A 15,212-nucleotide genomic window follows, 5' to 3' on the forward strand; every position below is an offset into this window, starting at 1 on the left:
CATATTCCCTTAGCTTTTTTTAATATGTTGTTGTATATATAGATGGTTCATCCATACACCAACCAAAAGCTTGAGACCTTCACGATAAGTCCAATTGTACATGCTTCAATGATGTATCCAATTGTACTTTCAGTGCTCACAAACACATGTCCTGTAGCCGTACTGAACACCAAGAGCATTCTCTTTTTTTCCTGAAATCAATAATGTTTCCGAGTTGCCCACTGATCCGCTCTGTAACCAGATGCGTGACAACCAGCCGTTACAAGTCGCTCGCTAAGTAACAAAGTTACAGCTGATTTCATTTTAAATAGTCTTCAATTTAAAAAATTTGCAGTCTGATACAGAAGGCTAGGAGACCTGAACAATATGAAAGTGCTAGTCATTAATTTACAGAGATCAGGCATCACATAGTGCTATGAAGTATCCAATATGCTACATATGAATACAGCTGTTGACACCTTACAAATGCCTCTGGTTTATTTTTCAAGGCTACTTGAAAAATCAATAACCTTGGCTTGTATGTACATAAACATGAGTGTTTGTTTATGCAGAAAATAACGTAGATATCACCACTACCAGAGGTATAATCTTATTACGGCCTGATTTGGCCACAACAGTGATAATGAAATATTTAGTCCCATTATCAATTTCTAACTGTTAATCCCCCAATTTTGTTTAAATGGGAAAACAAAAAAACAAAAGAGTCGCCGTCATGGTATCCCCTCCACACTGGGCTCCAGAAGACAACGTTGTTCAGAGCTTCTTCTCCTGCATCGTGCTCAAGTTCTTGGTTTGTTTTCCCCAGCCATTGGTTGCATTTTGGTTGCTTTCCCACATCTTCTGGTGCTATTTCCCATTTGACAGATTGAAGAATGACTGAGAAGAACCAGTTCTGGAACCACTACTTAAGGGAACAACACAAGCTTTTTTTTCACTTCACTACAATCAGTCACAGAGTAATAAAAAGTAGAACAGATGACTCAATTCATTCCTGGAGCAGTGCCTCCGAAGTTGAAAGTAGATGGCACCACTGGCGCCGTGAACTTGTACCCGCCGTGCTTCTCGATCATCTTGGATTCTGTGATGAGACGATAAGAAACAGCACTTAAGAATCAGGAACATATGAGAGAGAAAGGTTTAATGTTGCTAGACCCTCTGAATGTTTGACAACAGTCAGTTCAGGCAGAGTTCGTGTTGTCATTTGAAGTGTGAGGCTGTTTGCTTCCCTGCATCAGTGTCCACAGGATAAAAGGCATCGAACTCTGAGACAAGACTACGTTTCTTCAGGCCTTTTCGCACACAGCGCGACGTGAATATAGAACGTGAAAATGCAAAATAGCTCGCTCACGAATATACAAAGTTAAAGCTCCACAGCGGCCAGTTGTGGACATATTTCTTAGGATGTTTGTGGGACAGTTTGAGGTCCCAGGATCCTTTGACCTCTGTCAGTCTGATTGTGATGCCTTTACTCGCCACGTGGAAGCTCAGAAAAATCAACCTTTTGAAAGATTTTCAGCTCGTTTTTGTTGCGTAATATTCATGTTGTGTGTGAAAGTAGTCTTAACTAAAACAGCAGCTTGAAAAAAATAACCCTGAGCCTGTTGATCCAAGTGTGATCGATGATCTGTATAAAACAGTGTAGCGTCAAAATGTGTTCTCAGCTCAGTGTTGCAGGTTTGTAAGGTTGGTTTATAGGAACACATCAGATTGTGGTGCAGCTGTCTAATGAGTCTTTATTATCAGGGAGATGACAGGAGAAAGATGGAGACTTTGGACTTTAGCCAGACTCGAACCTCGGCCATAACACCGTTAGTATTCGGTGGGTATGAAAACTGTAGAGCCTTTTATTCCAGGTAAATGCAGAGCTGAACAAGCAGCAGCATTAACATTTAGACTTTTAAAAACTAAACTGTCAATAACAGAAAAACAGGAAATGCAGCATGTAAAAAATACTTTATTGTTGGAGTGAAATGCTGCATCAGAGTTTTAGTCTCAGCTGGTGCTCACCATGTGCTGCCCGTCTCTGGTCTGCAAGTGTGCCAATGTCCTGAAGCTGTTTGCCCTGTTCCTCGTCGAGGGCTTGTGTTAGTGCCTGGTACCACGCTGGGTCACGGCTCTGGATATCTGCATCACAGTGAGGTGACATTAGTGACTGATGGAGAACACAGACTGGACACAACAGGTTTTCATCAGCGGGTCGTGGTCTTACTCTGTAGTATGGCTTTGAAGATCTGATACTCGTCCACTAAGTTGTCTTCATCATCTACAGCTGTAGTGTAGCCTTCAAGTGCCGTCTCCTCAGCGTCGTCCTCCTCCCAGTCCTCATCGTCTCCGTCCTCTCCCGCCTGCTTCGCCAGCATCTCCAGGTACTCCTGACCCTCCTCATCGATGTCGTCTTCGTCACTGCCCAGCTCAGCTGCATTCATTCAGAGACAGTTTAACATCACACCTCAACACTCGACCTGACTGATGCAACACCGAGCACATGAAACGTTTGTGGCTTACCGTTTTCATCCTCGTCCTCCCCGTCTTCATCGTCGTCGTCGTCCTCATTCTCGTGCTCTGCTCGACAGGCGTACGCCCTCTTGAGGCCGCTGAACAGGAGGATGGCTGCTGGAAGGAGCTGGCCGGCCACCTGGTTGACAGCCTGAGGCCTGTGGTCGAGGTCAATGAGAGCAGCAGAGTCCCAGAATGCACATCTTCCTGTCGTGGAGGCTGCGAAGGAAGGAGGTGGAACAGTGGGATTAGTTTGATTTCTGATGAAACTGTCTCCTGTTAGAATGAGACCTCGGACACTTGTCCTGAGATTTCTAAAGGTTAACAAAAGTAAACTGTAGCTGTAATTTGCTGTCTTTAAAACTGATCGTACCCAAGGAAGCAGTCGACATCTTTGAGCCACTGGCTTATGAAGTGGTTAGTGATCGGCTCAGTGTTGTTGGGGAAGCGGAGGTTCTCCAGGGTGTTGAGGAGAAGAGGGGGGCTGTAGTAAAGTGCAGCTATGGCCACCTGCAGGCACATGGTCCTCAGCTCGCTGGTCTTCACCTCCCGCGTCAAACGCTCCAACGCGGCGGCGACAAACAGCGGCACAACCTGCAACAACAGCAGCTCCAGATGTTAAAGAGAGAAATCTAACCGTTCATTACTCTGAGATGTGATCGTCGTCGTCACACACTGACCTGATCAATGCCACGGCCTTTGCACTGCAGGATGATCACCTCTAACAGTTTGGCGGCATGGCACTCTGGATCCTCACCTGGATCACCTGTCAGGACCTGTGTGAAGTGAGACCACAGTAAACATCACACTGTACATCTGCATGTAAACACAGAGAGGGTTATACCTGCTGCACCATGTGTTTAGAACCGCTCTGCTTTACCTTCTTGCACATGCTATAGATGATCTCCAGGTATTTGGTGTCAGATAGGAGGGTGTCTGTGTCGACTGTGACATAGTTGTGGAGGAGAGGCATCATGTCTGAAACAGAAATACATCCATTATTCACTCAGGTGACCTCACAGGAAAACGTGGAGGTTGTATCAGTGAGTGTTGTTTTTTCCTGAGCACAAACCTGTGAAGTAGTCAAATCCATCCTGCTGGAAGACTTCGTACACCAGTGGAAGGAGCTGCCACATCTGTGGCGACACCTGCTGGCAGGTCAGGCTGTGAGCCAAGGACAAGATCTCCTCATAAAACTCTGAGAAAAGCAAAAAATAGAAGTGAGTCACTGAAGGTAAACACAGTTTGTTGATTATCAGCAGGTAACCTTATTATCAGCAGACACGCAGAGCTATAGTGTAACATGCAGGTAGAATGTGGAGCCACAGGAAGAACCAGTCCTGCTCACCGAGAACATGTTGCTGCAGCACAGTGCCGATCACCTGCAGACAGATGCCCTCCAGCTGCTGGGTGATCTGAAAGAGCACAGTTAAAGGCAATGAGGATTTAAACAATATAACAAATTAAAAAATAAAACTGTGTGAGGTTTAACCTCTACAGCATGTTCCTAATAATAAAAATATCAGGGTATCTTCCACTACAAGGCATTTGATTTAATACACAAAGCAGGAGAAACAATTAGTCACACGTGTTGTTCAAAAACAACATCTAATGTCACAGCATGTGGTGGTTTTGTGTTAAACAATTATAAACTTCTTAAATGAGTCAGACAAAATCATATTTTAACCAAAACTGCATGAAACTGAATCCTGAAATCTGCATGACAGACACTTATGCTTATGAGGATAAGCACCTCTTCATGATTAATGTTTTCATGTCCCTGGTGATTCAGTCCTACATCGTCTTCTGTCCTTAAACGCATCCAAATCTCACTGGTCAAATTAAAATAATTCCACTTCTTTGTAGTAAACTGACGCAACGATCCCTGAAACCTAAACTACTGAACTCCTATGAAACCAAACATCCTCTGTGTAAAGCGACGTTCAGTCAAATCTAATGCTTTCTTGGCTTGGAGCACCAGCAGTCCTATGTTTCGGCAGACATGGTGGCAGCGTGCCCCGGCACTATTTCTAGCGTCTGCCTCAGCCTCTGAGTCATTCTGAACATGGTGAGAACAGAGCGCGTTCCCAGGAGTTGGTGGGTGGCTGAAGTGTGTTGGCAGCAGGAGCGCTGCAGCAGACCAGAGCTGCTTCTGCAGAGGAAGTGGCACCGAGATGAGTGATCGGCCAGGAGCGAGAGAGTGTGTGTGTGTGAGGGGGCAGTGTGCTTAGCGGCTATGTTGCTAACCTCTTTGTGGTCCTCCACCACACTTAGCAGCGTGTCAATGGTGTTGAGGATGCCCATGGCCGTCACAGCCTTGTCATCTCCTCCCTCCTCATCAGGCCCCGTCTGAATCACCTGGTTGAACGTCATCGCCTGTCAAAGAGCGAACACAGGGAGGATTAACTCTGTGGCATCACTACACTCCATCATTAGGCTGGATATTTGGCTGATATCCCATCTTAGCATTGCTAAACTTGATGAAAAGGAGCAGATAAAACCCTTTAATTTGATCATAACTTTCTCATATCAGCAGTTTCAGAAATGCCTGTCATCACACCTCAGCCCAAAAATCACTGAGATCACATTTTCCCTGTCCTCTGATGTTTGATGTGAACATTAACCGAAGCTCCTGACTGACTGGATAACGGCATGAATAAGCAGGTTTACAGGCATTCCTAATAAAGTGCTCAGTGAGTGTGTGATGACTGGCACTTACCAAATGCTGTGTCATCTCCACTGCGATGGGAGTGACCTCCTCGCTGTATTCACAGATCATCTTCTGGATGACATTGGTGAGATCATCGTTCTCCGTCTCCCTGACGATGTGCAGGAGCGCCTGCATCACTGGCCGGATGAAGGGGGTGATGTATTCTTTGGCTACAGGATAAAATACATGAGTTTAGTTTCGTTTGTGAAAAGGAAAATGATCACATGAAGTGCAGTCAAACCCTGAGCTCTGTACCTTTCTCCTGGTTGCTGATGAGAACCTGTAGCGCGATAGCAGCCTCCACCTTCACTGGCATCTCGTTGTCGTTGATTAGACAGAGGCGGGTCAGCTCCAGAGCCGTCTGCAGGTTCTGGTCGCTTTTGAACTTCACCTCGCAGAAGTAATGCAGAACCCAGCAGGCCTGAGAAAACGAGACAGGTGAGAAAATGTGGCAGGACAAAGTTAAGTGCTCGTATTACAAGCTTGTGTTAATTTAAAGCCACTTCATGCAGTAATGTTGTCACAGATCTGAGGTCTGCCTGTGAGGAGATTATCACTCACTCTGGCTCTCATGTAGCCCAGTTCACTGCGGAACAGGGGGAAGACGTGATTCTGCAGCATGAACTCCATCTGGTCCTTATAGATTTTTTTCTGTGAAGAGAAAGAATTAAAAAACACTTTTAACCCTGAAAACTCATCTATGGCTGGTTTAATACTTTCTACAGAGAAGCTGTTCAGACTGGATCTGGATTCATTTGAATTGAATATATTGAATATCAATTTAAAAAACAATAACCTGCCATGCCATAACTAAGTAGGCAAAACAGTGTTCATCATCCGTAATGGCTCAGGCCTAAATCAACCTCTGTACAATCGCCCCATGCTCCAGTTGGAGACCATTATTTACGACTGAGCGCTCATGAGGGCAGTCGAGGTAAAAACAGGAGGGTGTGATGAAAATGCAGTTTACTGCAACATGTTACAAATGTTAGACACCTGTTTTACTCAGAATAAAGCGTGTGAAGGATGTGTACCTTCAGCAGGATTTCAGCCAAAGAGCCGATCATGTGGAGGGCACCATCCTTTTTCCTGGGGTCAGAGGTGGGATCAGTCAGAATCTGGTAGCAGAAGCCCATAGTCTTTTGCAGCACCTGAACAGAGCAAGAAAGAAAAACATGTTTATTCTTTAGGCCTCATTAAATATGAACTGTTGGGGCAGAGGAAGCATCGGTTATTTTTTAATTACAGCAACTGTTTCTCTGAACAAAAGTTTCAGAAAATGATCTCAGCTCACCTCTTTCCTCTTGTTGCAGGCGGTGAAGAGGAGCGTCTGAGCTGCTGTTGTTGGAGAGATGAAGTCCTCGAACACATCTGAGAGGGACAACAGAGAACGGTTAGTTATCACTGACGCACACGATTCCTTTTAGATTAAAAGGCAGCGCAGACTTTTCTCTGCTCACCAAACTTCATGCGGATGTACTCATACGGATCCTCCTGCCACAGTTCCTCATCACTGTCTGTGTAACACATGAGGGGGAAAACCACATCCTGAATGATGCCCTGAAACACAGCATTAAGAGTTAATTAGACACGTCATCAGGCATGACATGAGAACTACAGATACTGGTCATATACAGTGCTGTGAAGTATTTCCTGAAGATTAAAACACGCTGTATTTTTACCTGGATGTGTGGTTTGAGGTTTTTCCACGTCAGAGCGTGTGCTATGCCCTGGTTGATGTAGTTGAGCGTCTGTTGGAGTACTCTGGGAGCCACATATTGCTTTTCCTTGTACTGGTATAAGACTTTCAGCAGCACCTGGAAGACAAATGTACAAAGAAATGCCTTGAATTTGTGAAGTGCACTCCAAAGACACACAGCTCAGTCTGACTGGAGAGCTGCTGCTGAAATTACATCATGTGAGGTTCTTACCTGCTGTGCAGGAACTGCATATTCCTTGAGGAAAAGTTCAGCAAACTCTGCGTACTCTTTGGTTGTGTTGCCTGGGCTTCCATACCTGCACAGTTATCAACAAAGTCAGTGTAGCTAAAGTTGTTGGTACCATTTATTAATCAAGTTGGGGGAAGATTTATCAGAGTTTTACCTCTCAAACAGGCGAGCCAAGATGTGAAGAGCCCACTTCTTACACTTCCACCACGGCAGCTCAGGTCGCTCATCTTCATCGATCTGCATCGTCTCCTGCTCAGACCAAGGTTCACAACACAGTCAGCCTGTGGAGAACTTTCACACTCACAATCAATCTGTATGATATGAATTCATTTCATCTCCTTACCGGAGGAACGTCTCTGTCAACTACTGTCTTCAGGATCTCCATCCACTCTGTCAGGTTCTGTCTGTTGATGAGCTCCAGGGGGAGGTTGTACTGTGGAGACCAACAGTAAAGTCATTTTTTTAAATTCAGTGAACAAACCAAACGTATTTTCTTGGTCCTCAGCAAAGGAGAAGGCGTTAGGTGCTGAGATGTTACCTGGAAGAGGGCGTAGAGGATTTTGAAGATCTGTTTCTGTATGAGGACAGAGTCACTGGAGTGGTCAGGGAGCAGCTGGATGAATCGTTCTTTCAGCATGGGCATGAAGATGTGCATGGCGGCCACCAGAGGCTGACGCTCCTCTGGTTTCTTGTATCTGTTTCACAGCCACAAAGACACAGTGTTAACCCCACGTCATGTGCTATAATACAATCTAAAACGAAGGCTGAGAACTGACTCACTCGTAGTTTTTGACGAGCTGGTAAAGGCAGAGCAAGATACCCAGCCATCCGGCGCTGTTGTCTGACTGCAGGTAGAAGCCGATCTTGTCCACGATGGTCGTCCATTTGGCAGGATAGTCGTGCTTGATCATGTGGTGGATACATGTCGTCAGCTGGACCCTGATGAGTTTAAAAAGGCAGTTTCAGATTGGATGATTCAGACAGAGAGAGCGACTGGAGGGAACATGGATGGACAACAAAACCTCCTGAGCTCCTCTTGCCGACAGAGTGCGCCGTTACCTGATGCGTTCAGGGGAGTGGATGATGGCCTCCACTATGCTGTCTCGAATGAACTGCCTGTCCTCCTCAGGGATGTTATTGACAGGCGTCTCTGTGCCTGAACCGTCTCCATCACTCCAGTGCTGGGTTATCATGTTCTTCAGGTAAATCACACCTGGACAGACGGCAGCAAACACACGGATCAGGCCTTTATGGCACTTTCAGAGCACAGACAGAAATATTATTTGTTATTATTATTATTGTGTGAATCCATCTCAGAAATAAACACCAGAACCTGCAACTGATTCAACTTTATCTGCTTTACAGAGGCTTTCACAGTAACTGAACCCACAAAGAATGGTTTTAAATTCAGTCGGTGTGCAACCATATGCAACTCCCAAATCTGCAGCCATCATGCCGACTGCGTTTACTGTACAATCACTGTGACTGTGTACAACACAGTGGTGTGAAGTCAGAGCTGCAGGAATAAATTCTTCCATCTGTAGTTCAGTAGTTTTGAATGTGGCACCGGGGTGTCAGCTGGGTTCACGTCTACAATGTGGGGCCCCGCTCAGAGTCCTGTGGCTCGCATGGGAGAGGCATCTGAGGGAGTGGAGGAGTGAGGGCCGGGAGGCAGACGTCAGACTGCTGACACAGATGTCTACACCGCTGGCGAGGCAATCATAATCCAGCCTATCACTGCTGACAGAGCATACCCCCCACCCCCCCGCCTATGACCACCAAACTACACCATCGCCCCAACACTGCAAAGCCACTGAGAATCTGTCCTATAAATTATGTTCACAGACAGGAGGGAAATTACTTCTTGAAAATGTCTTGATGAAAGAAGTGAGTGGCTGAAAGAGGAAGAAAAAAAGACATGAAATGGCCACAGAAATCTGGGCCAAACAGTCCACAATAATAAATAAATAAATAAATAAAATCTTAAACCTAAATTTAATTTTTTAGAGAGTGAAGGATTTTCAGAAGTTTCTGATAATTTCACAAACAAAACAGGAGCTCTGTTGTGTCCACGTGTACTTATATCTGCCATTCATTCTCTCCTTTCCTTTGGTAAAGGAAGGTCCAGTAAAGGAGATAAGATAGGAAGCACTGAGGCTCCTTTCCTGAACATTTAGAGACCTGGACCAGCTCTGACCACAGCTGAGACTCAGACACTTCAGGGTCATTTCACTATTGAACCACAGCCCTGGTGAAAACCCCTCCTCAAGTTTCTTTGACTACTCCTATCAGCCGTCCTCTAACATTGTGACAGCCTCACGATTTCTTTGTTTTGTTCAACTTCAGAAAACTGCAGCTCCAGTCCAAGTTCAAACTGCAGGCACAGAGACTACCGTGGATCACTTATTTAAAACTCTCAGTCTAAAACATCATGAGTCTGATCTTAAAACTGAGATGACCTGAATTTAAAAATTCAAGGAGGTACAACTCCACAGATTTTTCACTTTAAATACTTAAAAGGTTCAACTCCACCTGGTCACAAAGTCTTAATTAACCCTGGTAACACTGAGCTGTGCAGGATATTTTGTGCTTAGCATGCTGAGTTTAAGGTTAAAATATCTTTCTGCCGCCACATCAATACAGTGGAGGTGAGGAGAGTTTCATTCGTGGTTTTCATTCCATCCCATTCAGCTCCTTTGTATCAGGTTGGCAGCAGAACTCTCAGAAGCAGAGATCTCAGAAACTCAGCACAGACTGTACACGCTGCCAGTACTGGTACAACAAGTACAACTCAAACCCACATTCAATCACGGCGTCTAGAGACAGTCTTTATAAAGCAGCTACTATGAATGCATCTGATCAATCTGTTCACTGAGCATTATGCAAGAACTGTCAATCAAATCAAACGATCAGAGGAGAAGCAGAGTGATTGTTTCCACACACAAAAAAAGACAGACAGCGTTTGTTGTATCAGGCTGTCGACCAGCATCAAGCCAGACAGGAGCTAAACGAACGACAGTCCACCCAGACTAAGTGACTGACTAAGTGCCAATACAATAAATCAAGACATTTGTAAACAGCTTCACTTGTGATATTATTCTGACAGCTCCTGAGCTGCTCCTCCTCTATTCTGCTCTCAACACCGTCAGACATTTTTCCTACAGCTGGAAAAGCCATTTATTGCACCATAGTGTGGCTCTGTAACAGCTTCATTTGCCACTACAGTTATAAAGGTGGACACACGATGATTCAAATCCTATCTCTGCAACAAGCCTGGTCAAGATTTTAACTCTGGCTGTTGAGTTTTCCCTCCATTAACACCTTCCTCACAGAGAGGCATTTGACTACAGCAAAACAAGCTATATTTAACCAACTCCACGTGGCCACTGCACTTCAGCGTGGCACTTTAGCCTCACAAAAACACGAGAGTGAATCACGTATCATCGCTAAATTATCTTTTTTAAAGCTATTATATAAGCAACCTGTTTAACTTGGGATCACAGAGAACATCTCGTTTATTTTTCGTCTGGTGCAGTTTGATAAAAACTGGAGTCAGATGCTGAATAAAGTGGTAAGTCACACAGCACCAGGGTGTTTTGGTTACTTGTGGATCCAGTTGATACAAGGGTGGAAAAGCATGGACTGCGTTTCATAACGTTGTTCTAAAATAACACTACTTATCAAGACACAAAACAGCAACACCTAAAATAGAAAAGGACAATTCAATTTCCTGGGCAAGTGTTATTTTGCAGGGTTTTGTTATACGTTCGGGAGGGCTGCACTAAATAAACAGTAAAAACCTGCAGTGAGCAGACATAATGAAGTGTCCATCCATGGTTTATTCTTTGTGGATTCAGTTTTAGAATGAGTCATCCAAACACGAATAATATTATGTAAAAAGGAAGACAAAACACTTTATTTTAATGTTTATCCCAATTATAATGACATGTTAAAATGTCATTAGCTAGAAGCTTCTTTTTTTTTTTTTTTTTTTTTACATTTTGTTCCTATGAGCTGAGAAGGTCCTGCACCTGTTTGTGTTGAATTTCCACCTCAGCTTTTAAATTCCTCCCTCACCAACTCTGATTAGACAAATCAGTTTGTTATAAAGATGTTCTGGTTCCACTCCTCATGCTTCCAGCAGACAGCAGGGGCCAAATCTTTGGTTTGTTCTCTTCATTTCAAAAAGAACATTTCACATTCAAAACACACAGATTTAATGTTTCGTCTGGTTGTATCAGCTTTTACTGACTGTAAAAACTATTTTTACAGGTCGGAGTTTAGACTCACCTGCTTGCCTGACCGGCAAATCCAGCTGCTCAGACATGGTGACACGCAGCAGAGTGGACACAAAATTTACCTGGGTGTGACCCTGTAAATCAAAGATGAAAACAGATGAATGTAAACCGGTTATAAAAACTGAAAACAACACGTGGAATCTCCCCTTTTGTTACTGTGTGTGAAGAAGGTTTCATATCATTTTGCATGAACCTTACTTCTACTTGTTGGTGTCGTACAAAGGTGGACGTGGCGTTAAACTTTTAGCTGAGGCATTATAAGGAACTTGTGAGGTTGTGTTTTTGACACGACAAATTCAAGACGCACTATCTCTGCTGTTCAGTCACACAAACACTGTTGCTAGGCAACTGACAACAAAAACAGGCACTGCCTTTTTACCTTTTTAAAATTGATGAATAATTGAGGTATTAGTACATTTTATAATCATGTTTACAAAAATAAAAATAAAACGTGGGCTCCATCATTTAAAAAGTGAACATGCGTCAGAAACGTACAAAACTGAAAACCACGTCAGTAAGTTGTTCAAAAGAACCATTATGATAAAAACAGATGCTCATATTAACTCATTAACCAGCTGTCACCCATGACAGCCTTTTCACCCAGTGCTTTGGTATCACAACAACAAGCCAATTTTCTGACCTAAAATATGACTAAGTGGTAAAGTGAAAGAAAGCTGCAGTGAGTTTGACTCCGTGATGTTTTTATCTGTGAGGGAAGTCACTGATGCACATTCTTTAGACACCAAACATCACACTGGTACGCAGGGCTGAACCACAAACTGTATTTACAGTATATTATTAGTGTGTGCTCTGAGCCACACTGCAGCTCTAATGTCACACAATACGTTTAAAATTCATGTAATGTGCTTAAGCATTTTGTCGAGTCTTATTCGATATTTATCTGGCCATCTTCCATGAAAAACAGAGTCAGAGTTTATGACTAAGCAAAGAACTGGATTTAGAAACGATGCACTCCAACAGATTTACTCCATCCACCTCCAGAAGACAATACACAGCTCGAAGAACTCCAGCCAGTGGTGTGTTAACACTTTCCCAGCTATGCCATTCAAGTGAGCCATCACTAGCAACGCATATGTGGGTGTAAATAAAGTAAAAAATAAAAACTCTAGCCCTTTGCATTGTCAGAAATAAAGATGGAGGAAGGGTTACTTTTAATTGGAGCAAAACATGCTGAACACATGTGCTATGACTGGATTATAATTTCTTGTATATACAATAAATAAATTAAATAAAATTACTCATAGAAGTAGAAGAACAGTAGAGCTTAATCATGACATTGTGATTTACTATCAAATGCCAATTGTGTAACACAGACAAACAGGGTTTCAAACCATTTAAAGGCCTCAGCCCTGCATGTATTTAATCCCCCAAACACCACAGGTTATTTCATGTGGGACAGTGTCTGTACTGACTGATGAAGACACCTCTGGGGAGAGGAAGGGGGGGGGGGGGGGGGCAGCCCCCACCTCCCCCCACACAGATCCCTGATCCGAACATCATGGAGTCAGAAGAGCTGTGGAAAGTTCTCCAACAACCCGTCTGCCAAGCACCATGAAAACCTGTGTACAAGTCTCATTTTAAAAGGCAAAGGACGTTCCCACCGAATATTGATTTTTTTTTTTTTCTGTTACGGGACTAAACAATAAATAAAAACAATTCATTGTATTATTTTTTAATTATAGTCACTCCTACTCAGTCCAGTTTCAGTCTTCGCCGTTTAATTTCTCAATTTTACGTGATTAACCGGTCAAAAGTAAAATATATAACTATCGGATGAAGAGAGACAACACAACTTTTTAACTACACATGGTTCACATGGAGGTCGGCTAACGTTTAACTCCGTTTTATAATATTTTTCACGAAGTGGCTCTAATGTCGCCGGTCAGATATTAAGTGTGGCTGTGGCAAGCAGCAGTGAAAAGTTGGCTAATGTTAATTTTAATTCGTTTTTTTCTCTAAAGTCATCCCCTCAGGGCTTGTCACAGTGACACGTGAGCAGCAGCTATGTAGCAACGGCAGCCCATCCAACAAGTAGCTAGGTTAGCTCGGTTATATTAGCCACACAGCTAAACATCAGTATCCCGCTGTTAAATACGACAACTGGTTCATGCCCCGCATTCATTCAGCTTAATCGGTCGCTTAAGACGCCGATCATATTATTCTCTTGTCGTGTCAGCTCTGATAATGGTCAAAACTGTACCGAAACTGTGTGTGACGAGCTAACAATTACCTCCCCAGCATGACAAGAAGGGTTAGCTTGTTTAGCATTAGCGCCACAGCTGGCTCAAGCTAACATGGACGTTGGTTACTGGCATCGAAATAATTTTAAAAGAAAAACCGTGCTGTTGGATTCATGTTAGTGTCTTTATGGTGATGTTCGGAGTGAGGGGGTAAGACACGGCAATGTTACACGAATCGAGCGGCGGACTTTAGCACCGGATCTGTCACGGTAACGGCAGCGTAGCCCAGTCTGCGTGATCGCACCATCTTGATGTTGTGAACGGCCCAGGCCCGAGCCGAGACCGCGCCACAACTGCCATCACCATTAACGGCTAGTCGCAACTTTTACCTCGTTCAGCTGTCTCTCCGCGGCCTCCCGCAGGTTGGGGTCCATCGTCCCCCGAAGGGCCTCGACCAAAGAATCGGGATCCATAACGAAAACTCTGTTTACGGCTCGGATTTCAATATTTCAGAGGACTCTCAATTCCCAGTCACTGCGCACATGGACGCACGGCTCTCCGGTTACCCGGCGCGAAAGGAAGCAGTGAATGAAGTACCCGGATAGATCAGCGCCAGATTTGTGCAACACGAGCATCCGGCTGCCACCAAGGAATCATGGGAGTTGTAGTTTTTATTGTTTGTTTTGGGCCAAATCATTTCGATAGCAAGTTAGACAGAAATTTAGACGACATATTGGTATTATTTGTGGCTGAATCGTACCTTAACTTTAAGTAACCTGTAAATATAAGGACAATATCACATTACCATTAACATAATTGAATTAACAGTAGAAGCATTATTGTTTAATTAAAACAAATGATCAGAAAATAAGGTCAAATTCCAAATTCCATTTGCCCATGTATGCTTATAGCTCCTGTTATTGTCTGTCATCTAACCATATATTATTTTTCCCTCTTGCCTCTTCTCTGCTTTCCATAATATTTTAGTTTTACCTTTCCTCTCACACTGTGAAGGCCTGTAGGCAAATTAATATAAAATATAAACTCCAGTTGCAATTTAATTTCACTGTGCTGTTAGATGAATGGAACTGGGTTAAAAATATATATATTTCCCACAGAAATGTTGCAAAGTATAAAGGACTATGAAATGGAAATATTAAAGTGAAGTGTCTCAGAACTGTACATGATTTACAGTACTCAGATCCTTTTCATTACTGAACAAGGACTGTATTCATCTGATATATGTGAACACCTCAAACAACAGAAACAGCTGAGGGTTGGCCCCAGACTCCCAGGGAGACCACAAAACCCTGACTTATTCCACATAATTGGTTTCTACATAATCTCATTAATTGCAAAGTAATAAGAAATTTGCACCACTGTAGCAGAATATCAGCTATTATGGGGCCTTAACCATTGGATATTCTTGTCCTGTACATGAGTCAAAATCTAGTTTTAAGACCTTACCTGTTTGAGTATGTATTGACCAAATTTGTGTACATTTCTGTTTCTCTCAGAGAGTTTAAATTTAAATAATTAACACTCGGGTTGTATTATT

At 43.4% G+C, this 15,212-nt stretch overlaps 1 protein-coding gene across 1 annotated transcript; it reads right to left on the bottom strand.

Annotated features, from left to right (window-relative positions):
- Positions 1–4: 4 nt before the first annotated feature.
- ipo7 (importin 7) lies at positions 5–14,251 on the bottom strand. Its single transcript, XM_018688572.2, is given in 26 exon segments — positions 5–1,078; positions 2,008–2,124; positions 2,210–2,416; positions 2,506–2,677; positions 2,679–2,715; positions 2,870–3,090; positions 3,177–3,272; positions 3,377–3,474; positions 3,569–3,694; positions 3,845–3,911; positions 4,744–4,872; positions 5,216–5,376; positions 5,462–5,627; positions 5,768–5,857; positions 6,241–6,357; positions 6,501–6,577; positions 6,667–6,766; positions 6,889–7,023; positions 7,138–7,222; positions 7,310–7,404; positions 7,499–7,588; positions 7,694–7,850; positions 7,936–8,094; positions 8,215–8,368; positions 11,446–11,527; positions 14,044–14,251. Coding segments are annotated over 26 exon segments (3,120 nt in total). The 5' UTR covers positions 14,128–14,251; the 3' UTR covers positions 5–980.
- Positions 14,252–15,212: the final 961 nt, after the last annotated feature.

This window comes from Lates calcarifer, linkage group LG2 (genome assembly GCF_001640805.2).
Source record: "Lates calcarifer isolate ASB-BC8 linkage group LG2, TLL_Latcal_v3, whole genome shotgun sequence".
Lineage (NCBI taxonomy): Eukaryota > Metazoa > Chordata > Actinopteri > Centropomidae > Lates > Lates calcarifer.